Below are 23367 nucleotides of genomic sequence, written 5' to 3'. Positions count from 1 at the left end.
GAATGATGGTTGCAGTCTCCCTGCTTTTTGGGGTCATCCTTTCTCCTTCTCTCCGGCTGCACATGCATCACTACGTAACTTTACTCAACTCGGCATGCTACAGACGTCACTCAGTGTTCAAAACTAGTTTTTCTTACAGGATATTATATACAGTATTATAAGGTACAATACAATAAAGTGACGCTGACATGTAAGAAACAGATTTTGGTTCATCTGTCTTTCAATAAATACTTGAAAGAAGGCAGGGATTGCTAATGAATGATGAAGAGAGAAGTACACACACACACACACATACCCACACGAGGGCATGTATACTTTCCAATGTGAAGTTGATGATATGGCTTATGTCATTTTTGGATATACACTATATAAGGATTCTCATTTATACATCTACCTATTTATATTAAGACATCTAATACATATTTTTGAAGGCTTTGAAATACACAAATGATAGATTATATATCTGAATTTAATGCAGGCAGGTGAAATTTTTGTCTCAGAGAAAAATATGACTGAGGTTAAACAAAGGGAAACAATACTTAAGTTGGAAAACTTATTATATTTACTTTGCTGTCAGTCAATCATAACTTCCTTAAGTTGATCAAAATAGTAATTCCTGAAGCCACAGAGGTGAAAATGGTAGGTCTGATGAAGGTTTTCTTGTGAATTTCAGTATCTTTGCACAGAGGAAAAGGTTTGAACAATACCAACCTTATCTTTTCTTTTTTCCTTTTTTTTTTGTTTAGTTTGCTGTCCCTGCAAATAAATGAATTTAAAAAGGTCCTTGGTGATTTACCCTCAGAAGTCACTAATGACTCTTTGGAGTAATTTTATTTGGCAAAAGCAAAATAACTGACAAAAAAAAAAGTGCTTTGGCTCCAGTGTCCTTGGGGACAAAGAGGATAACAAGTATCAGGTTATTTTGTTCATTTTCTTACTTTTCTTAATAGTTTTACTGAAGGAAAATCAACACACAGTAAACTGCACGTATTTAGAGTGTACAATTTAAAAATTCTAACACATGTACACTCCTGTGAAAACATTAATACCATAAAAAGAGTGAAAACGCCCATCAGCCCCAAGGGTCCGTGGGCATCTCTGTTCTTCCCTGAGCCCTCTCCTTCCTGCCCTTCCCCACTCAGGCAGCCACTGATAAGTTGTCTGCCTCTGTGCACTAGTTTGTTTTCTTATAGAAGTTTAAGTGAATACAGTGATGCAATATTGTAATTTCCATTGCATTTCAATCTACATTTTATTTATAGTTACCATTACAATTGTATTTACATGTAATTTACATTTCAACAGACACAGTGAAGAAAAACCATTTCCCACAGGGTCTAATAATCCGGAAGGGTAAGAGGTCTTTTCAACACCCCCACTATCTCAATATCTCTTCATTTTGGCTTGGACTATAAATGAGTTTGATTAAATTTTTATATATTTTTGTATTTAAATTTAAACTTGATTTGCTCATAGGCAAATTACCTATTCCTATTCTTCACTTCCTTTTGAATTATTTGTACATCCTATTGTTTCTGTATGTAGAAGCTCTTTTTATAATGTAGATATTACTCGAGCCCATGCTCTTTTTGGATTTAGTGCATGGTGTATTTTGATTTACAACATGTTTTATTTTTTACTGTATTTATGGCTATTGTTCTTTATTGCTATATTCCTTTCCAAAAGGATAGCAGAATATACATGCTTTTCAAGTGCACACTGAACCTTTGTCAAGATAAACCATCTTCTGAGCCATACAATACATATCAATAAATGTAACACATTCAGTCCCACAAATAGTGAGATATGTGTATCAATTGTATCTTTTCAATTGATACAGGACTTGCCAAAAAGCTCTGCCTGCATAGAAAGAGCTTCCCAAAGTCTCAGATCTCATTTCACTCTGGTGCTTTTACTAACAACTTGATACAGTGAGTGTTGCTTTAAGCAGCAGCATGGCTCAAATATTCAGATTCCCATTTTTTATATCAATTTATATATATGTAGCAGTTCAACTCTTTCGAAGGAAAATTAGAGCTATTTCAGTGGTCACAACATCTATATGTTCATTCAATAGCTCTTTTAGCTTTCCACAGATTAATTTCACTTTTCATTATCAGCCTTCTATTAAGAAGATGCATTGCATTTCATAGGTTAAGCTTACTGTGAACACTTCTGTTATTTGTGTTACTTATAGGGGTTTTAATACATGTAGAGTTTGCTTGAGGAGTTTCTTGAAGATATCTTGTTGAAAGTGTTTGTCTGGTGAAGACTTCCTTAAGTCGGAAACAAAATTTGGGGTCAAATATACAGAATTTGAATTTTGGGTCTAGTAAGCAGCTTGGTTAATCTGAAGCCTTTCAATATAACATGAGCCACAGAGGTAACTTGGGATTTTCTAGTAGCCATATTATGAAATAAAAATGAATTGATTTTAGTGTTATATTTTAGAAAATCCAACATATCAAAAGAGGATTATTTCCACCTGCTACTGCTATAGAATTCTTTTTGCGATAGGTCACAATCAAATTCCTGGAAAGGTTATGGACATCTGTTCTACTTGTGTTTCTCAAGGTATAAACTGAAAAAGTTAATCAGTGGAAAAGTCAACCAAATAGAAGTAAGAAGCCTTGAATGGGGTTTCTTAAGCCCTAGGACAACAGCAGAGCCCAAGAAGAAGAAGAAAGACTTCCTCTTCTTGCCTGGCCAGAGCTCAGCCAATGAGAGACTGTCAGGACTCAGCCAGTGAAAAACCATGCACACTTTGTGTACTGTAGTCCTCCCAGCTTCCTTTCCCTTCTTTAGAATTGTCCTCCTCTTCTTGTTGTGTGAGGATGTGTATGTGGCTCACCATGGTTGCAGACTACAAATAAAAATTCCTTGTTTTTTTTTGTTTTTTTGTTTTGTTTTTTTTTTTGTTTTTTTGTTTTGTTTTTTTGTTTTTTTTTGCTGGAGAAATAATTGGCAGTCTACGTAAGTCAACAGAATGAAGTTCAGTATAGGAAGTAGTAAGCACTGTCACATCCTTTGAGTTGCAGACATTTTTGTGCCAAATCTAGATGCATTCCAGGTTTTTCACTTACTTTCACTTTTTGCAGTTTTACTATCTTCTCATTATTTTAGCTTGTTACCAACAAATCCATAGAGTCATAGTGAAAATGTAGAAGCAAACACAGATGTAGCTATCTATCCCTTTCCTCACAAATTTACTTCGAGGAGCTATTAACACTTTAAATTCACATGTTTTCTGTTTAAATTGATCTGTTAGTCTGTCATTTTTAGATATTCAATATCGTAGGGGACTATAGTTAGAATTCAGCTTCTACATTAAGATACGATAATTTGAAATAGTTTCCCTTTTTAACGAAAAATACTATTTTTGTTATTGTTCTTTGCGATGTTTATATTTTATTGAATGCCCTGGTCTTGGATCCCTTCAAAGCAATAAGACATTAATGGATTTTCCAGTCTACTTTCCAGTACCAGTTTTTTTTTTTTTTTTTTTCTGCTTGGCATCCAAAAACACTCTTAAAATCTGGAAAAGAAAAAGGCAATCAGCACAATTACCCTCTTTGAAATATACAATGAACTTGTGGCTTTTGTTTCTTTTGTTTTTAGCAGTTTTGTCAAGGCTTGCTAAGGTGTAAGTTCATTCTTTTGTTTCTTAGAAATGTATTTTCTCTTCTTTTTAAGAGAGGAAACTGAGACAATTTCCATCCTAGGATGGAAATGATTTGAAAACTCAAAGGCACACACTGAGGAACTAATGATCTTTTTATGAAAAACTGATCATTCTATGTTAGTGAATTCTATTAGTCCTTTTTGAATAATGCAATTCTTTTGATTGCATCATTGAAAGCTTGTTTCACTTGCTTGTTTCTAAAGGTGTAAATGAAAGGACTTAGCATGGGAGCAATGGAAGTAGTGAGAATTGTCACTCCCTTATTAACAGCCAGTGAGTCCTTTGGTGAAGGTTTAACATAGATGAAGATACAGCTTACATAGCTGATGGAGACCACGATCATGTGGGAAGAACATGTAGAAAATGCCTTTTTCCTTTGCTGGGCAGAAGGGAATTGCAAAATGGTCTTGAGGATGTGTACGTAGGATAGAACCACACACACAAGTGTCATGATAAAGGCCAACACAGCACAGACTGTGACTGTTTCCTCTATGAGCCACGTTTCTGAGCATGAGATCTTTAGGAGGGGGGCTAAATCACAAAAAAAATAGTCAATGACGTTGGAGTCACAGAATTCCAGCTTTAGGCCCAGGCTGAGTGGGGGGATGATGATCAACAAGCCAGCCAGCCAGGAACCAATGATGAGTTTCCTACAGACCGTGTGGTTCACGATGGTCACGTAATGCAGATGGCCACGTAGCGGTCATAGGACATGGCGGCCAGGAGGAAAAACTCAGTTACAGCAAAGAGATCAGTAAAAAATAGTTGCGTAGAACAACTGTTGTATGTGATGGTCTCATCACCTGTTGCTATGTTGTACAAGTACTGAGGAATACAAGCAGATGTAAATGCGATTTCCAAGAAGGAGAAGTTTTGTAGGAAAAAGTACATGGCAGTTTTGAGATGAGAGTCTGTGGAGGTGAGGGAGATGATGGTCAGGTTCCCAGTGATGCTCAGCATGTAGGTGAGAAACAGGAAGATGAAAACCAGAGTCTTCAGCTGTGGCTCATCTGTGAGTCCCAGCAGGATAAAAGTTGTTATTGTGTGGTTTCTCATCACTGAATCCTGCCTTCTACTCAGTCTGCATTTATGATTCAGAGACATTTGATATACATAGAGTGGTTATCAATGAAGCAAAAAATATGAACTCAGTTGCATTTAAAAACTATCTTTACAAATATCCTCAGATTCCTAGGTTCTACAACTGTGCATTTTTGGTCATTATAGGGGAGACTTAAGAAAAGTCAAGATTGCTTTATCTATACCATAGTCCAAAATACTATGGGTGCTTCCTTCTCATCACATTTTATATTTTATTTCCATTTTCTGTCTTATTTGATCTATATCTTGGATTTGACTTTCCCTCCCATTTAGATTTGACTGCTAATGTTCTGTGAGAGCAAGAGGTCACTGACTAAAATGTAAAGCTGAATCCCAAACTTGTTCACCTTGTCACCTTCATGTGTTTCCTTGAAGTCTTGTTACTGAAAAAGTACAAGTGTTTCATGAATAGTTGAGTCTCACTATACAGGCAGTCTGCATCCAATAGTGAGGATACGGAGCCCTAGTATTACAATTTAAAAAGTTTGTGTTTCCTTTAAAGACCTCCTTCTTTCTTCCTCCCCCAGCCCCCTGACTCTCTCTCATAATTTTCTCTTTAAAATTACACTAGTTTGTATTGTGGTGCAGAAGACAAGAAGGGTTTTGAGAACAAATATATTGCATAGAATGACAATATGTGTTGCGTATAAAATATACAGGGAGGTACAAAAATCATGACAAATTTTCTCAGTTTTCAATCTGTCTTGTTAAGATTGAAAAACATTCCAAAATAGTATTATTAATATAAGTAATATAAAAAAATCACGAGTAAACTCAAGCACATTCTTCGAGCATGGCTAGTTTTCCCTGTGACTCAGTTGTGTCATTGACAAAATGGAAAAAATAACAGTATCCTTCATATATGATTATGATGTTGAAAAATTAAGTTAATTTATAAAACACTTCTGAAAGTGCCTGGCTAATAATGAGCAATAAATATATTTTACCTATTTCTCTGATCTTGTCCACATGATTTTCCTTTTACTTACCAGACATTCAATTATTAATAGAGCATAATAATTTTTTGTTCCCACGAATCTAACGAAACAATTTATACTAAGGTTCGTCACTTTTTTTTTCTTGTTAAAGTTGAGGAAGTTCTAAGTAAACGTTCACCACACAATATCCATAGCACTCTCTCATAACTTACCTTAATAGCAGATAAGTGTTTTTTCCCCATCGTCTTTTTGCTTTCTAATTTCTAAATGTTTTTTTTGTTTTGCTGAACTCTATGTTGATAGTTCTAAGCATTTCTTTAGACTTTAAAAAACTTTTTACAGACTAAATCTGACATATACCATTATTTAAATTTAAGGTGCATGGCATGTTACTTTAATACATTTATAATTGTAATGTGATTATTGATGTAGCAATATTTATCACACTACACAATTATAGTCTAATATTATTGTCCATATCATTATATGGTGCATTAGATATCTATGACTTATTGACCTCTTGTTACAAGATTTTACCCTTAAATTTTACTTCTTAACATACGTACTCTCTTTGGGTATTTTCTGTCTATTGCCCAAACTCCAAAATAATTGATCTTCAGTTGTATACACAAATGTACTCCAAACACAAGTCCAAAATGAAATGCTTGATTTTATTTTCCTTTTTCTTCTTTTTTTTTTTTTAAATAATCAGACGTGTTTTATATTCATTGGATATTTACTATATGCTAGATAATGAAATAAACACTTCACATGGATGATCTACCTGGAAGCATCTTCCCTCTGGGGCTCCATGTCTTCCCATTCCATCTCTGTCCAACACCTGCTGGAAAAGCAGGTACTCAGCCCCTGGATTTTAGTTTTTAGCTTTCAGGAATTGCGGAGGTGTATTAATTCATTATAGCATACAAATTATGTTACTTTTAGATGATCTAGTATTAATTGTTGCTTAAAGTAATCTTATCAATGCCTATATACTATCCATGATTAAAGCAGTTTAAAATGATGTTTAATGAATACCCATATTAGAACTTCCAATGCTAAATTTTGTAGTCAGGAGACTAATTCATTAGAGGCAAATATGATCCAAGTTTAAAAAAAAAGTCAGAATTTGTAATACTTACATTCTGGTAGTTAATAATAGCCTCTCTCTATTAGTTCTTTACAACTATTCTTGTAGCTACACCTTGAAAATTAATATGATGTTGAATAGTAGCATGAGAATTTCTGGTTTTCTGTAGATTGAATCTGGTCATTCCTACAGTAACAGCAGCTTAGGAATGCAAAATTTTCTTGAAATCTTTATCTGTGGTCAAATATAGCAATTTTCTTGCAATAGATGCAGTGCCATCACAAGCCTAGGAAATAGCTTTCTTTCTTTCTTTCTTTCTTTTTTTTTAAACTTTCAATAATTGAAAAGAAAATATGTTCAGAAGAACTCCTAGTAGTTTTGGAAGAGTTGGTGTTCTGAACCATTCTGCTCAGAGAGAGGGTTTTCCAATTCCAAGCTTGATATTTATTTCATTTGTCACTTCTGCACCAAAATTAGTAAACAATAGAGTCATTGGTGACCCAGGTTCAAAAATTGCTAATGAAGCATCTGAATAATCATCTTGTATCATCTGACCTTTGGGTAAAGGAAAGAAAACAACCCTAACATAGTAACAGTGGGGAAATGGCCTTTAGAGATAGGAAAAGCAACAAAATTACTTCAGACTGGTCCGATAACTGACTCTAATTAAACCAAAACCTAGTCCAGTTTCTTTTAGCCCATTCTTCTGAAAGGTAGTTAAAGATGGGAAATCTCTCCCTTTCTGCTTTTTCTATTTGTAATAAAATGAATTAATTACATGTTAAGATGTTTCATTAGTTGTATACCAACAAAAAATTAAACTGAAAAAGATTAAGATCGACTTAAAAATTGACAGAACATTGTAAACCAACTATATTTTAATTTAAAAAAGACTTCAGATAGAGGTCACAAGTGGTAATATTTTGGAGCATCTCCTTCCATACTTTTCCTTCTGCAAATATCTCCATGTATATCACATATAATAATTACAAACGCATGAGCATTAATTCAAAAATACTTCTGTACTAGCATCCACAGATTGACACATTTATTCTACACTTAGATATGTGTGAACCTACTTTTATCTCCATAATTATTTGTCTGCATCCCTTTCAATCTATCAAATTTCAGTTCATTGGATTAATGTAACATCAACATTTATCCCTAGATATATCATTGCTGTAAATATATGCTGTTTCCAAAGTTTCACTGTTGTAAAATATAACCCTATGGATAATAATGCTATTTCTAGTTACCTTAACTCATTTTAGCTTCTTTTATGCTTTTTAGAATTACAAAAGTATTACAAGAATCCTTTTGAAAATAGTTTTGTATATTAAAAGAGATGAAGTGAAATTTCATCAAGATATTGATAGTCATATTTACAACTCCAATCTACTAGTACAACTGATCAGGTTTTCTTTATCCATCAATGGACACTTAGGTTGTTTCCATGTCAACTATTATAAATAATGCAGCAATGAGCATGTGGGTGCTTATATCCTATTGAGGTACAGTTTTTGGTTCCTTTCAATAAATAGGCAGAGGTGGAATTGGTGGATCTTGTGTAGTTCTAGTTTTCATTTTTTGAGGGACCTCCCTACTGGTTTCCATGGTGGCTGTGCCATTTTACATTTCCACCCTAGTGCCCAAGGGTTGCCCTTTCTCCACATTCTCACCAACAGTTCTTATCTTTGTCTTTTTTAAAATGGCCACTCTGACAGGTGAGGTGATGTCTCAGTGTGGTTTTGATTTGCATTTCTCCAGTGATTAGTGATGTTGAGCACATGTTCATATACCTGCTGGCCATCTGTGTGTCTTCTTTGGAAAAACGTCTGTTTAGGTCTTCTACCCCTTTTAAAATCAGATTGAATTTTTGGTTTGTTTGTTTTTTGCTCTTGAGTTATAGGAGTTATTTATGTATTTTAGATATTCATCCCTACCAGATATATGACTTACAACTATTTTCTTCCATTTGGAAGGTTGTCTTTTACTTTTGTTTGTGATTTACTTTGTTGTGGAGAAGTTTTCAGTTTGATGCAGTCCCACTTGTTTGTTTATTTATTTTTTTCCCCTTTGGTGAATTCTTTTTTTTATTGCTTAGTGAATTTTATTACATTTATAGGTGTACCACAGCCATAATGGACATGCTGTAAAATTTGGCTATGATGATTGTTGTTTATTTTTGCTTTTGGTGTCAAACCTAAAAAACATCATTGCCAAGACCAATGACAGATGCTTTCAAATCTTTAATCCTTTTAGTTTTTGTATGTTTTTGTTTTGGCTGTGCCTGCCACACACAGAAGTTCCTGGGCCAGGGATAGAACCTTCACCATAGCAGTAACGACTCTGAATCCTTACCTGCTAGACCACTAGGCAACTCCCCATGTCTTTAATCCATTTTGAATTGACTTTTGTCCATAGTATAAGATAGGGGTTTGTTTTAATTCTTTTGCAATTGGAAATCTAGTTTTACTGAAGAGAATTCTTTGCCAATTGTATATTTTTGGATCCTTTGTGAAATGTAATCAACCATATCTGGGTGGGTTAACTCTGAACTGTCCTATTCCATTGATCTATATGTCTGTTTTCATACTAATGCCATATCATTTTTATTATTATATCTTTGTAATATAGATTAAAAACAGAAAATGTGGTATCTCCCATTTTGTTCTTTCTCAAGATCGATTTGGGTACTCATAGTCTTTTATGGTACTTAGCAAATTTTAGGATTGTTTGTTCTATTTCAGTGAAAAATTCCCCTGAGCTTTTTTAAGGGATTGTTTTGACAATGTCAATTGCTTTGTGAAATATGGGTATTTTAACAATACTAGTTTTTATTGGTGAGCATGAAATATCTTTCCATTTATTTGTGTCTTCAGTTTCTTTCATCAATGTCTAATAGTTTTCAGTGTATGGAACTTCATCTCCTTGGTTAAATTTATTGCTAAGTATTTAAGTTTCTTGATACCATTGTATATAAGATTGTTTTCTTAATTTCTTTTTCAGATAGTTCATTATTATTAGATCAGGGAAGATACATGCACCCCTATGTTCATTGCATCACTATTCATCATAGCCAAGACACCAAAACAACCTACATGTCCATTGACAGATGAATGGATTAAGGAGGTGTGGTATATGTACACAATGGAATACTACTCAGCCATAAAAAAGAAGAAGATAATGCCATCTGCAGCAACATGGATGCAACTAAAGGTTCTCATACTAAGTGAGGTAAGTCAGAAAGAGAAAGACAAATACCATATGATATCACTTACGTGTGGAGTCTAAAATATGGCGCAGGTGAACCTATGCACAGAACAGAAACAGACTCATAGACATGGAGGTCAGACTTGTGGTTACCCAGGGAGAGTGGGAAGGAGTGGGATAGACTGGGAGTTTGGGGTTAGAAGATGCAAACTCTTACAATCAGAACAGATAAACAATGAGGTCCTTCTGTAAAGCACAGGGAACTATATTTCCCATCACTTGTGATAGAATGTGATGGAAAATAATATGAGAAAAAGAATGACTGGGTCACTTTGCTGTAAAGAGGAAATTGACAGATCATTATAAGTCACTTATACTTTAATAAAAAAAATTAAACAAAAAACACCACACAATACCTTTTGACCTCAGCTTTTCCAGTGTTTCAAAAAATTTGTGATGGCCTGCCTTCATAGCACTGCTTTCCAGATATTAGTTAATTTGTTAAGCAGTTAATCCTTTCTAGCAACTAGTTAAAGTGACATAAATAACTTAAGTTCTCAAAAATTACATTTGTGATGTTTTTCAGTACTGTATATCTATAACTTAAATGCTTATAACAGAAGTTGGATTATAAAACTTAATTTGTGTTAGATGTTGGCATGGACTATGAAATACACTTGGGAGTGTTTTTCCCTTGACACAGCTCTAATAAGCATCAGATAATACTTTTCAGAAAAAAAACATAATCTTTCTGTGAAAATGGGAATGATTTTCCAATGCAAAGTTCATTGAATGTGTAGCTCTTGTGTCACCAAGTGCTCCCAATGCACTAATCCTGAGACTTCAAACCTAAGTGTCTGTGATCCGTAGCACAATCCGTGCTCCGCTAACAACTGTCTCTGCTCTCCTGAGCACCCCTTCCTTCCATCATTATTGCTCTACTTTTCATTGAATCTTTATTTCTGAAATCTTCAATTTACAACTTTGCAATGGTTATTTCAGCTATGTACTCAAAGGGATATTTTAAAAAATTTATTCAGCATTTCTGTGTGTTCATAACAGTAATAAAGATTTTCTTCTCTTTTCTCAGTATTGAGAAATGCTTTTATCTTTTCTGTGTACTTTAAATTATATGCCTGTTCACCCATTTTAAACATTTACATAAAATTCCTCTTATTACATGTGTTTAGATATAATTTGTGTGAATATTTGAGAAGACCGACACAAATTTTTACCCTCTATTTTAACTGAGTTATGATTTTATTATGTGTTTAACTAATATAATGAATTTAATTTTTTTTTTTTTTTGTCTTTTTGCTATTTCTTTGGGCCGCTCCTGCGGCATATGGAGGTTCCCAGGCTAGGGGTCGAATCGGAGCTGTAGTCACTGGCCAACACCAGAGCCACAGCAACGTGGATCCGAGCTGTGTCTGCAACCTACACCACAGCTCACAGCAATGCTGGATCGTCAACCCACTGAGCAAGGGCAGGGACCGAACCCGCAACCTCATGGTTCCTAGTCAGATTCGTTAACCACTGCGCCACAACGCGAACTCCTGAATTTAATTTCTTTCCAAAATATTTTGGAAAAGAAATTGACATATAAAAGATCAGATAATGATTTGAATAGTGAACATTACAAAAATGGCTTTAGCAAGGCTCAGTGGAATCTAGGGATAAGAAATATTGAGAAAATTGATATGACAAGTGTAATTATTAAAAAATAACTTCAGGAGTTCCCGTCGTGGCACAGTGGTTACCAAAACTGACTAGTAACCATGAGGTTGCCGGTTTGATCCCTGACCTTGCTCACTGGGTTCAGGATCTGGTGTTGCAGAGAGCTGTGGTGTAGGTTGCAGACATGGTTCAGATCCAGTGTTGCTGTGGCTCTGGCAAAGGTCGGCGGCTAAAGCTTGAATTAGACCCTAGCCTGGGAACCTCCATATGCCGTGGGTGCAGCACTGAAAAAGACAAAAAAACAAAGCAAACAAACAAAAAACCCAAAAAAACCCCTAAACTTCAAAAGTTTAAAAAATATCTAAACTTGAAAAATATTCAAAAGATTACAAACTTCAAAAATGCAATTTGAGTGGCCATTTATTCTTGACTCGAGATAGTTTTTTAAAAACATTATTTTCTTCTACATAGTTGAGACCAAGGCAATTCTTTTGATTGAGTCCTTAAAGGCTTTCTTAACTTGATTGTTTCTCAAAGTATAAATGAATGAATGGGTTCAATGCAGGTGAAATAGAAATAATGAGCAGTGAAACGACTTTAGACTTTATTCATGGTTACTTCTTCCTTTGCTGTAGGATTCATGTAGATGAAAATGCACGTTCCATAGGTGATGGAAACCACAATCATGTGGGAAGAGCAGGTCGAAAAAGCCTCTTTCCTTTGCTGGACAGAAGGGAACTTAAAAATTGTCTTGATGATGTAAGCATAGGACAGAACTACACAAGTGAGAGTCATATTCAGGGTCAGCACAGCACAGATTATAACCGTCTGTTCCATGAGCCATGTGTCTGAGCATGAGATTTTCACTAAGGGAAACGCATCACAGCCAAAATGATCAATCCTCTTAGAGTCACAGAATTTCAGATTTAAACCCAGGCTAAGTGGTGGGATTAAAACACAGAGACCAGCCATCCAACAAGAGCTGATGAGAATCCCACAGACTCTGCTGCTCATGATGGTCACATAATGCAGGGGTTTGCAGATGGCCACGTAGCGGTCATAGGACATGGCGGCCAGGAGAAAAATCTCTGTTACTCCACCGAGGTCAGTGAAAAACTCTTGAATGGCACAAGCATTATATGTGATGACCTTGTCACCTGTTGCTATCTTATACAAGTATCTGGGAATACAGGCCGTTGTGAATGAGATTTCTCAGAAGGAGAAATTTTTTAAGAAAAAGTACATGGGTGTTTTCAGGTGGGAATCCACAAAGGTGAGTGTGATGATGGTCAGGTTCCCAGTTACACTCAGGGTATAGGTGAGACAGAGAAAGAAAAAAATCCGAACCTGCAGCTCAGGGTCATCTGTCAGTCCCAGCAGAATGAAGGTGGTTATTGCATAGTTTCTCATCACTGATGACTTCTGTCCAGCCTGAATGCCCAATAATTCAGAGATTATTATTTAGAGTCTCTAACGTGTGTAAAATCTAATCTAATTAGCTAAGTGTTCAGTATACTTTCATGTTGTATTTTAAATCACAACATGCGTCTGTGTGGACATGTTCCAAATAGAGTGTCAATTCACGAACAGCAATGTTGTTTGCCTCCCCACATTCTTCCATATTCAGAGCCATGTAGAGAAACCCACATCATTAAATTATGTTTCTGGTTAACAGTTTAGTCCTTGTCCAAATGTGATACATCCTGTGTAATTTGGACTTACTCTAAAGAATCCTGACCAGGACATGGAATCTCTGCTCCAGCTTTCTAAGACTTTTCTATTTTTGTTGTTGTTGTGGATAAGTGTGTTTTCTCCTATGAACAAGGGTAAACATTACACAGAAGACTCTGTCTAAGCTTCCCTCCCTTGGCGTCCTTCCACATGTCTCTATCAAAGTGCCAAGTGTTATGCAGGATAAAGTACATTAAACACAATTTTATCGTATTTTTTAAAAAATGCTCTTATAAAGGAACTGTAAACTTACACATATGATTTTTCTAAGTTATCTTTGTGCCTGCTTGGATTGCTTGAATCTCTTAGTTCCTCTTCCCTTCTGACTAAACACCCCTCTCTGTTTAATCCACAATTCCTACCATTTTATATAACATCTTTCACTTCAGGAAGACTAAGTTTCTGTTTCCAGTAATGATTTTTTTTCTGACTTAACATTATTGACTTGAATACCAAGCACATCTTCTTATATATTGAACTGACTCACAAACACCTGCTTGTACAAACCACTCATGTCCGTTTCAATGTCACTAAAACAGAAGCCGTGATCATCCACGTGGTTGGGTTGGGTGCTCTCCTCCCTCTTCCCGTATTAACCATATATTCTGTGCTGGTTATTATAGTATTAAATATCCGCTCTGTGCCAGTTATTATAGTAAGTATTAACCATGTATTAACTATGTATTCTGTGCCAGTTATTATAGTATTAACCAAACATTCTGTGCCAATTATTATAGTAAGTGCTTATCTTGTATACTTTGTCCTGTATTTTGCAACTTAACTGAGTAAACCTAATCATCTCTTCACTGTTATCTATTAATGCAATGTTAATTCCAGAGGTCATGGGTTTTCTGATGCTAAGTTTATGCCCAATGCTACTGCACAGTAATTTTCTAGGTTATTAAGATTTAATTACTGTGGTGGGGTAATTGAATGTTCTCAATTTTCAGTGCGTCTCAATGCTTATAATCCTATGTCAATAAGAAAAAGTTTTCCCTTTGCAATTGTAGTTTATTTGTTTATGAAGACTTTCTCTTCATTGCTTTTTAACTGTATTTTATTCATACTGAAGTAGAAGGGCCATATCTGGTGGTTTGCCCAGTTCATAATGTTAAACACACACTGGCAGTTACCAGTGTGGGGATGAAGTGCTGACCTACCACTCATAGTTTTCCGGAAAACTAGGACCCTCCCAGAGAATTTTGGGACATATGCCATATATATACATATATGTATTTGATTAATTTCAGAAGTAGTAGAGAATGGTAATTTTTGGGGTGACATATGCCATATATATATATATATACATATTAGATTAATTTCAGAAGTAGTAGAGAATGGTAATTGCATTCTATCAACCTTTGGGTGTCATCCTTTCTCTTTATCTCTCAGGTTACATATGCATCACTATGTAACTTCACTTAGCATGCTGTGGACATTACTCAGTGTTCAAAAACTATTTTTTTCTTACAAGATATTATATAGTATTATAAAATATTATTCAATAATCTCATTGACACTAACATGTAACCAATAGATTCTGGTTCATCTATCTTTCAATAAACATTTGGAAGGAGGCAGGGATTGCTAATGAGAGATGAAGGGAGAAGTACCCACATTCACACATTCCTACGCAGAGCTTGTATTTTTTCATTTTGAGGTTGTGGTATGGCTTATGTCATTTCTGGGTATACATTGTATTAGGATTCTCATTTATATATCCACCTATTTATAGTAAGACATCTCCACATATTTTTGAAGTCTTTATACCATATAAAAATGATAGCTTGTGTATCTAAATTTAATGCAGGCAGGTGAACTATTTTTCCTCAGAGAAAAATATGACCAAAGTTAAACAAAGGGAAATATTACTAATGTTGAAAAACTTATTATACTTACTACTTACTTTTATGTCAATCATAACTTTCTTAAGGTGATTAAAATAGTAATTCCTAAGCCACATATATGAAATGGTTGGTTTTATGAAGATTTTCATGTGAACTTCTGCTCATACATCAGTTTTCACCTTGAGGATTTTTGAATGTGTAGAAAGCTCCCTGAGATTGCTGTCTCCAGGAGATAAATAAATTAAAAAAAAGGATTGACTCTCTCAGGAGAGGCCTAAAAAATATTTTTGTGTATAGATTAACATTTAAAAAGTAAACATAGTGGGAGTTCCCGTCGTGGCTGAGTGGTTAACAAATCCGACTAGGAACCATGTGGTTGCGGGTTCTATCCCTGGGCTTGCTCAGTGGGTTAAGGATCCGGTGTTTCCGTGAGCTGTGGTGTAGGTGGCAGATGTGGCTTGGATCCCATGTTGCTGTGGCTCTGGTGTAGCCCAGTGGCTGCAGCTCCGATTAGACCCTTAGCCTGGGAACCTCCATATGCCATGGGTGCAGCCCCAGAAAAGACTAAATAAATAAATAAAAAATAAATAAAAGGTTAAAACATAGTGATCCCAGTGGCAGAAACTCTCTCCTCTTTTGAAAGAGTTGGTATTTCAATATCTTTGGACAGAGAAAAAGGTTTGAACAGTACCAACCTTATCTTTTCTTTTTTTTTTTTTAGTTTGCTGTCCCTGCAAATAAATGAATTTTAAAATGGTCCTTGGTGATTTACCCTCAGAAGTCACTAATGACTCTTTGGAGTAATTTTATTTGACAAAAGCAAAATAATTAACAAAAAAAGTGCTTTGGCTTCAGTGTCCTTGGGGACAAAGAGGATAACAAGTATCAGGTTATTTTGTTCATTTTCTTACTTTTCTTAATAGTTTCACTGAAGGAAAATCAACACACAATAAACTGCACATATTTAGAGTGTACAATTTAAAAATTTTGACATATGTACATGCCTGTGAAAACATTAATACCATAAAAAGAGTGAAAATGTCCATCAGCCCCAAGGGTCCATGGGCATCTCTGTTCTTCCCTGTGCCCTCTCCTTCCTGCCCTTCCCCACTCGGGCAACCACTGATAAGTTGTCTGTCTCTGTGCGTGAGTTTGTTTTCTTATAGAAGTTTAAGTGAATACAGCGATGCAATATTGTAACTTCCATTGCATTTCAATCTACATTTAGATCTACATTTCATTTACAGTTACCATTACAATTGTATTTACATTTCAAAAGACACAGTGAAGAAAAGCCATTTCCCTCAGGTTCTAATAATCAGGAAAGCTAAGAGGTCTTTTCAACACCCCCACTATCTCAATATCTCTTCATTTTTGCTTGGACTACAAATGAGTTTGTCTAAATTTATATATATTTATGCATTTATCTTTAAATTTGATTTGCTCATAGGCAAATTACCTATTCCTATTCTTCACTTCTTTTTGAATTATTTGTATATCCTGTTGTTTCTCTGTGTCAGAGCTCTTTTTTATAACTTAGATATTACTCGAACCCATGCTTTTTTTGGATTTAGTGTATGGTGTGTTTTGATTTATATAATGTTTTATATTTACTTTTTATTTTCATTTTTTACTATATTTATGGCTATTGTTCTTTATTGCTATATTCCTTTCCAAAAGTATTGTACTAATTGACGGTCCCATCAAGTATTTCATTCCAATGTTGAAAATTATTGTACTAAAAAGCTGTAATTTTGCTGTTTTAGTAGATCTAAAATGCTATTTTAAAGATTTTTCTCTTGCATTTCCTTGATTACTCTCAAGGGTAAACAGTTTTTTCCATGTATTTGTTTAATAACTGTATTTCCTCTTGGTATGAAGATCATTTTCCTTTTTCCCCCATTTTATTGAAATAGATCAATATATAACATTGTGTACAGGAAGTGTTTTAAAATACATATATTCAAAAGTATAGCACTCTTTCCTTTATTTTATTTTGTTTTTTATTTTTATTTTTGCCTTTTAGGGCCACACTTGTGGTATATGGATATTCCCAGGCTAGGGGTTGAATGGGAGCCACAGCCACCAGCCTAGCCAGAGCCACAGCAACGCTGGATCTGAGTGTCGCTGCAACCTACGCCACAGCCCATGGCAGGCAGGATCCCTAACCCACTGAGAGAGGCCAGGGATCCAATCCGCATCCTCATGGGGACTAGGGTTCGTTAACCGCTGAGCCACAAAGGGAACTTCTGTCCTTTGTTTTAGTGGTTTTTTTTTTTTTTTTTTTCTTTTCCATTGAGAAATGTTTAACCATGCATCATGTATTTTCTTCCAGGAAATACATACACACTGTATATGTGTGTATACATGATCCATCTACCGATCTATGGATAGATAGATAGATAATATCAGTCATTTAATCTATTGTACGTGTTTTGAAAAATAGGTCTAACATATCTACTTACAGAAGTTGTAGTCACAACATTCATTAAATAATTCTTTTCGCACTGAATTTAAATTCCATCTTTGTAATTGAACATACTACCTTACCTGACTTGTAGAAATCTTTTACTGTCTGTTTTTTTTTTAGGATGCCCCATGACATATGGAATTCCCAGGCCAGGGATAAGATCCCAGCCATAGTTGAGAACTAACCTAGATTCTTAACCCACAGTGCTGGGCCAGGGATGGAGTCTGGGTCCTAGCACTCCCAAGACACTGCTGATCCCATTGTGCCACAGCGGGAACTCCTTTTTCTGCATTTTTTTGTTCTGTGCATTAGGTATTCCTAGACCAAAACATATTTTAAATTTATTTCATTGGATCTTATTTGTACATTTGTGGGATACTTGTGAGTTTTATTCTTCTAGGTGCATCTAGAAATAATTACATGCGATTAATAGCATAACTGTTGGAATTTTAATGAGAATTGCATCAAATTTTATGTTAGTTTTAGGTGAATTATAATACTTTTGGTCTATTGCTTTGCATCTAAGAATAAGATAACTTTTAAAATTATATATTTTCATGATTTTATATCTTTAAATGGATTATGTCTTTTACTTCATTCAGAAAAATGTGTTTTACTTCTTAGTGAAGTCCCTTTGTTATTGTTATGATTGAAATTAGTTACTTATTTTGCTTTTCAGATATTTATTGGTATACAGAAGTAGACCACATTTAAAAAATATATATATTCTTTACTTATCCAACTTAAATTCTTTTCTAAATTCTATTATTTGTCTATTAGTTGCTTGCATTTATACCCCTTTCAGTGTTAGCAGAAATGTATGTATATCTTTATATGAAATTAAAATATTAATCCATAGACATGATTTCTTTTACTGATACACACATAAAAGATGCTGCCAATTATCTTACCATGTAAATGCTAAACTGTCACACATTATAAACACCTTTTATATTAAGAGTTAGCCATGCTTAAAATATGCATATTCAAATTGCTAAAAGTTATTTTTATATTTCTGTCCAGTATTTATAATGACTTTTATTTTCTTGTGACTTTTTAAGATCATACAAAACAATGTTAATTACCAAGGATGAGACCAGACATCCATATCCGATTCCTGATTTACATTTATAATCTATTGGTTTTTTATTCTTTAAAATATTTTTATGAATAGTTTTTTTAACATGTTCCTATTTTACCTGTGATGTTTCCTGACTATTAAATTTTACCAAAGGTTTTCAAGCATCTATTTATCCATTCTTATGATGTCTAACTTTGAAAATTGTTATGATAAAGTATATGGATAGATTTTACCGAGATAAAGCTTTTCAGAGTAGATTAAAATCTAGTTGGTCATAATTTGTTTTTTTCTTTTAATATCTTCCTAAAATGTACTTACATATATTTTATATAGAAAAATTCTATTTTTACACTTAAATGCAATTGTGCTGTTTTCTTTTTCTATGATATGGAATGGATGAATTTAAGCTGAAACTATTTGGAGTATTTTTAAAATTAAGGAGAAAAATTTTTAAAAAACAAATTTATCCTCTTTCCACATTAAAGGCAGAAATTTATTCACCTTCCCAGTAAATTATATCAGTATTGCTATATTCAAATTTGTAATTTTTTTTCATGTTTTACCAAGAATTTTTTATTGCTTCCAATTTTCCTGTCTTTTGTTGTCAAATTGAGTACAGCAAATATTTATATCTATTTGATTCTCTTATGTAATGATATTTATATCTTGTTTCTAATTCTTAATCTTTAATATGTTGCTTTCTGTCTTTCTCCTGATATTTGGAAGGCAAGATTATTTTTTCCACAGTTTTAGCAGGACCAGTGTCTGATTTATTCACTTTAAATTTTACAGTTAACTGCTTTTGCTTTTTATCTTAAACTTTCATTGTTCACTTTGTTTCATTTTGTTATTTTTAGAATTGTTTAGGATGAGTATGAGTCCCTTCATTTTTAATCTACTCTCAAGTAAAAATTTATATACACAAATGTACTTTATACTACAGATTTTTATAAATATGTGTGCTTTAAGTACAGATTTTTAGTGTGTTATGGCTTGTTAGATATGCTGTAATTTCAGCCTCAAATTTTTATTTGATTTTTAATTGGTATTGTGCACTTAATTTTAAAGGATTTATTTTAAATATTTATATTTTGAATTTTATGTCTGATTTGTAGACTTTAAAAACTCCACTTGCAGGCGTCTACAATCAGGATTAAGTTATGTTAGGGAATCTGTTTCTCTTCTTTTCTTTTTTTTAAGCTGGTGGACAAAAATACTCAAACTTATCTGAATTTGTGGTTGGGTGGATTGTATTATAAATCTCTATTCCATTGAATGTGTATCAGTTCATTAATCATAGTTTTACTTTATTGTGCCCTTTCTAAATTTTTTCATCATGTGACTATTGAGATCTTATATTCCATTTCTTTGTGGTATTTAAATTCATTCTGTTGGATACATTTTAAAGCATCTTTTTTCACTCTACTCCAATGTATGCCACACCTAGTGTCAGGCTTAAGCTGTTTTGTTTTCAATGTACTTTTTTTCTCTCTCACCTACAGATTTCTGTTATTTGCTATAAAATAGCAAAACACTGAAAATGATCGTTATTAAATTGTACTGACAATTTCTCAGACATTTGCTCTGGTTAGAATTTTTACAGTATTTTAATCAATCGTATTTTTCTTAGTTCTGGAATTATATTCTTACAAAAACTTGTGCTTTTTATTACTGTGTTACACCTCATTTATAACTTTTAACTCAAATTTTATTACAAACATATCCATGTGGATGGAATTGTTAAATAGATATGGAAGAGAAGAGTCAAATGGTAATAGTTCCCCATCAGTAAAGTTAAAGAAGTTGCAAAATGTTAATAAAACTGGAAAAGAGATTATCAAAAACTCTAGTATGATTAGAATTTTACCAGAAATTTGAAGGAATATTCATGCTTTCATCATGATGAATCAAGTACCTTTTTTCTTACTTTTTGAAGAAGAACGTAATCCTTTTGATCAAGTCATTCAAGGCTTTCTTCACTTGCTCGTTTCTCAGGGTATAAATAAAAGGGTTCAACGTGGGTGAAATAGAAGAAATGAGCAGGGAAACTCCTTTATTAAGAGCCACCTCTTTCTTGGCTGAAGGTTTGATGTAGATGAATATACAGCTGCCGTAAGTGATGGAAACCACAATCATGTGGGAAGAACAGGTCGAAAAGGCTTTTTTCCTTTGCTGAGAGGAAGAGAATCTTAGAACTGTCATGATGATATAAATGTAGGACAGAACTACACACACAAGGGTCATGATGAATGTCAGCACAGCACACACTAAAATCATTCTTTCTATGAACTGTGTGTCTGAGCACGATATCTTTAGCAGAGGAGTGGCATCACAGAAAAAATGGTCGATGACGTTAGAGTCACAGAATTCCAGATTGAGGCCCAGGCTTAGTGGGGGGATTATGATGCACAAACCAGCCATCCAACAGCTGATGATTAACCTATTGCAGACTCTGTTATTCATGATGGTTACATAGTGCAAGGGTTTGCAGATGGCTACATAGCGGTCAAAGGACATGGTGGCCAGAAGAAAAAATTCCGTTATCCCAAAGAGGTAAGTAAAAAATATTTGAGCAGCACAAGCAGCATAAGTAATGATTTTGTCACCTGTTGCTATGTTGTACAAAAATCTGGGAATACAAGCCGTTGTGAATGAGATTTCCAAGAAAGAGAAATTTTGGAGAAAAAAGTACATGGCTGTCCTCAGACGGCAATCTATGAAGGTGAGGGAGATAATGGTCAGATTCCCAGCTGCACTCAACATGTAGGTAAAGAAAAGGAAGATGAAAATCAGAACTTTGATTCGTGGGTCATCAGTCAGTCCCAGAAGGATGAATGTTGTTATTGTGTGGTTTCTCATCATGGATTCTTGCTTTCTGCCCAATCTGCAGAAAGAATTCAGAGACACTTGAAAAGAGTGCGATGAAGACAAAATGAGGACTCAGCAATGGCTAGAAATGCCCCCCCCCCCAAAAAAAAAACCTCAAAAAACAAAAAAACAAAAAACTGGCTTGACTGTCTTGAAGTGAACATCTTGTCTCGAGTAGTATCTTCATTGTGGATATAAGTATTAACTATATCTTCATTCTTGCCTTGTCTTCCAACGAGATAGTTTTGTCTTTGTCCATAATACTTTTGGCTTAGTATTTCTAGCCATGAGTTATGTAAGCTAGTGGTCAAATACCTTGTGATTCTGAGAGAATTTTCTAAAGGTTTTTCCTTGGCTTTCACCAATTAATTACAGAGACACCACCTTCAATTATTTTCAGCCTTCATTCGGTGCCTCCTGGGCTTGGATTTCTCTATGTCACTGAACAATTAGGAAAGTCTCCCCACAGAATGGAAATTATTTTATGTCATTATGTATTTTATAGTCTTCCTTTAAAATATACTCTTCCTACTGACATGTAGCAGGCTCAACTTTCACACACATACAAATCGTGTCCCCAGTTAAGCTCCAGGATTTCCAGATACTACTATGAAAAAGGAAATGGTTTTGGTTTTTCTTTGCTTGAGGACTGAAAGCTTCCCTCAAATTAGGGGCAACCCAGGGTACAACCATAGGCAAGTGAATCTGGGATGTTGTGAAAAACACTCCACAGCTCAACTTCTTCTCCTTGTCCTAGTCATGGGCACTTAGGGCATCACTGTGACCCTGAACTCAGACTTTCACACTGCAGTGTGTTTTCAGTGTTCCGGAAGTAACATGGCTTATTTTTCAAAATTAATGAGGTTCATCCATGAAACTCAGCTTCTCCTTGATATTACACATTAAGGATGTTAAACTTAGGATGCGGGGCATTCATTTCTGTTTATTTTGACTTCCCCAAGAACCAGAATTTGTAGTGAAGGGAGGGATGCCAAATGAGATGATAAATGATGAGTCTGTATGACCTTGTTTTACATGGGAGTGATGACCTCATTTGTGTGTATGTGTCCATGTCTATTTGTATTTTTTGTTTTTGTTAAGTTGTGACTGAAAATAAGGTAGGTGTATACTGTCTTGATATTTCTCAAACTATACTGTACTAACTAATGCTTTAAAATCAACCTGTCCCATGGTTTTTATCTATTCAAAGGTAATTATTTTTTGAAATGACATCTAACATAATATTCAATTCCATTACAAAATGTCAAAATTTGCATTAGCAGCTTTGATTTGGTAAAGATGGATATTATGCATTTTTTAACATAGGAATTTATGACTGTTTCTTACAAAGGACAATGAAAATAAAGACGTCCATGTACTTACTTTTTGGCCAGTCAGTCATAACTTCAAGTGGTGGTTTAGCAATATTACTTCTTAAAGATAACCTTTATTTGTGCATTTATGGTCTCTATTGCTCATAATCTCACTCTATATTCACGCTCAGTTTGGAATGTGTAATTCTATTTTTCATCACCTAATTCTATAAAATTTTCCTCATACACAGTGGCTATTACAAGTCTAAGAAATACTTTGAAACAGCTCTGAGACTGAGAATTACCAAGAATTCTCTCAGGTTTTGGAGATCTTGGTATTCTGACTTCCTGGGCAG

At 34.4% G+C, this 23367-nt stretch overlaps 1 protein-coding gene, 1 long non-coding RNA gene and 2 pseudogenes across 3 annotated transcripts in view; 1 reads left to right on the top strand and 3 right to left on the bottom strand.

Annotated features, from left to right (window-relative positions):
* Positions 1–23367, top strand: part of LOC146403266 (uncharacterized) — a 69377-nt gene that overhangs the window by 33567 nt on the left and 12443 nt on the right. Inside the window, exon 2 of the long non-coding RNA XR_014803316.1 lies at positions 9821–10048. This is a non-coding gene — a long non-coding RNA (uncharacterized LOC146403266). The remainder of the gene's footprint in view (positions 1–9820; positions 10049–23367) is intronic.
* LOC110257985 (olfactory receptor 6C2-like) lies at positions 717–22156 on the bottom strand. Its single transcript, XM_084955914.1, has 2 exons — positions 16664–22156; positions 717–1409 (listed from the first exon to the last, which is right to left on the bottom strand). The coding sequence occupies exon 1, from the start codon at positions 21690–21692 to the stop codon at positions 20754–20756; it is 939 nt and encodes a 312-aa protein (XP_084812040.1). The 5' UTR covers positions 21693–22156; the 3' UTR covers positions 717–1409; positions 16664–20753.
* On the bottom strand, positions 1544–4738 carry LOC146403267 (olfactory receptor 6C2-like; annotated as a pseudogene). Its single transcript, XR_014803312.1, has one exon. The product of XR_014803312.1 is annotated as an olfactory receptor 6C2-like (transcript).
* On the bottom strand, positions 12165–13111 carry LOC106506230 (olfactory receptor 6C2-like; annotated as a pseudogene).

This window comes from Sus scrofa, chromosome 5 (assembly GCF_054392235.1).
Source record: "Sus scrofa isolate SSC_HxYL_T2T_F1_AM1 chromosome 5, Sscrofa_HxYL_maternal_Yorkshire_Landrace_v2.0, whole genome shotgun sequence".
Taxonomy (NCBI): Eukaryota; Metazoa; Chordata; class Mammalia; order Artiodactyla; family Suidae; genus Sus; species Sus scrofa.
The sequence above is the reverse complement of the archived record's forward strand: the minus strand, read 5'-3'. Positions and strand labels throughout refer to the sequence as shown.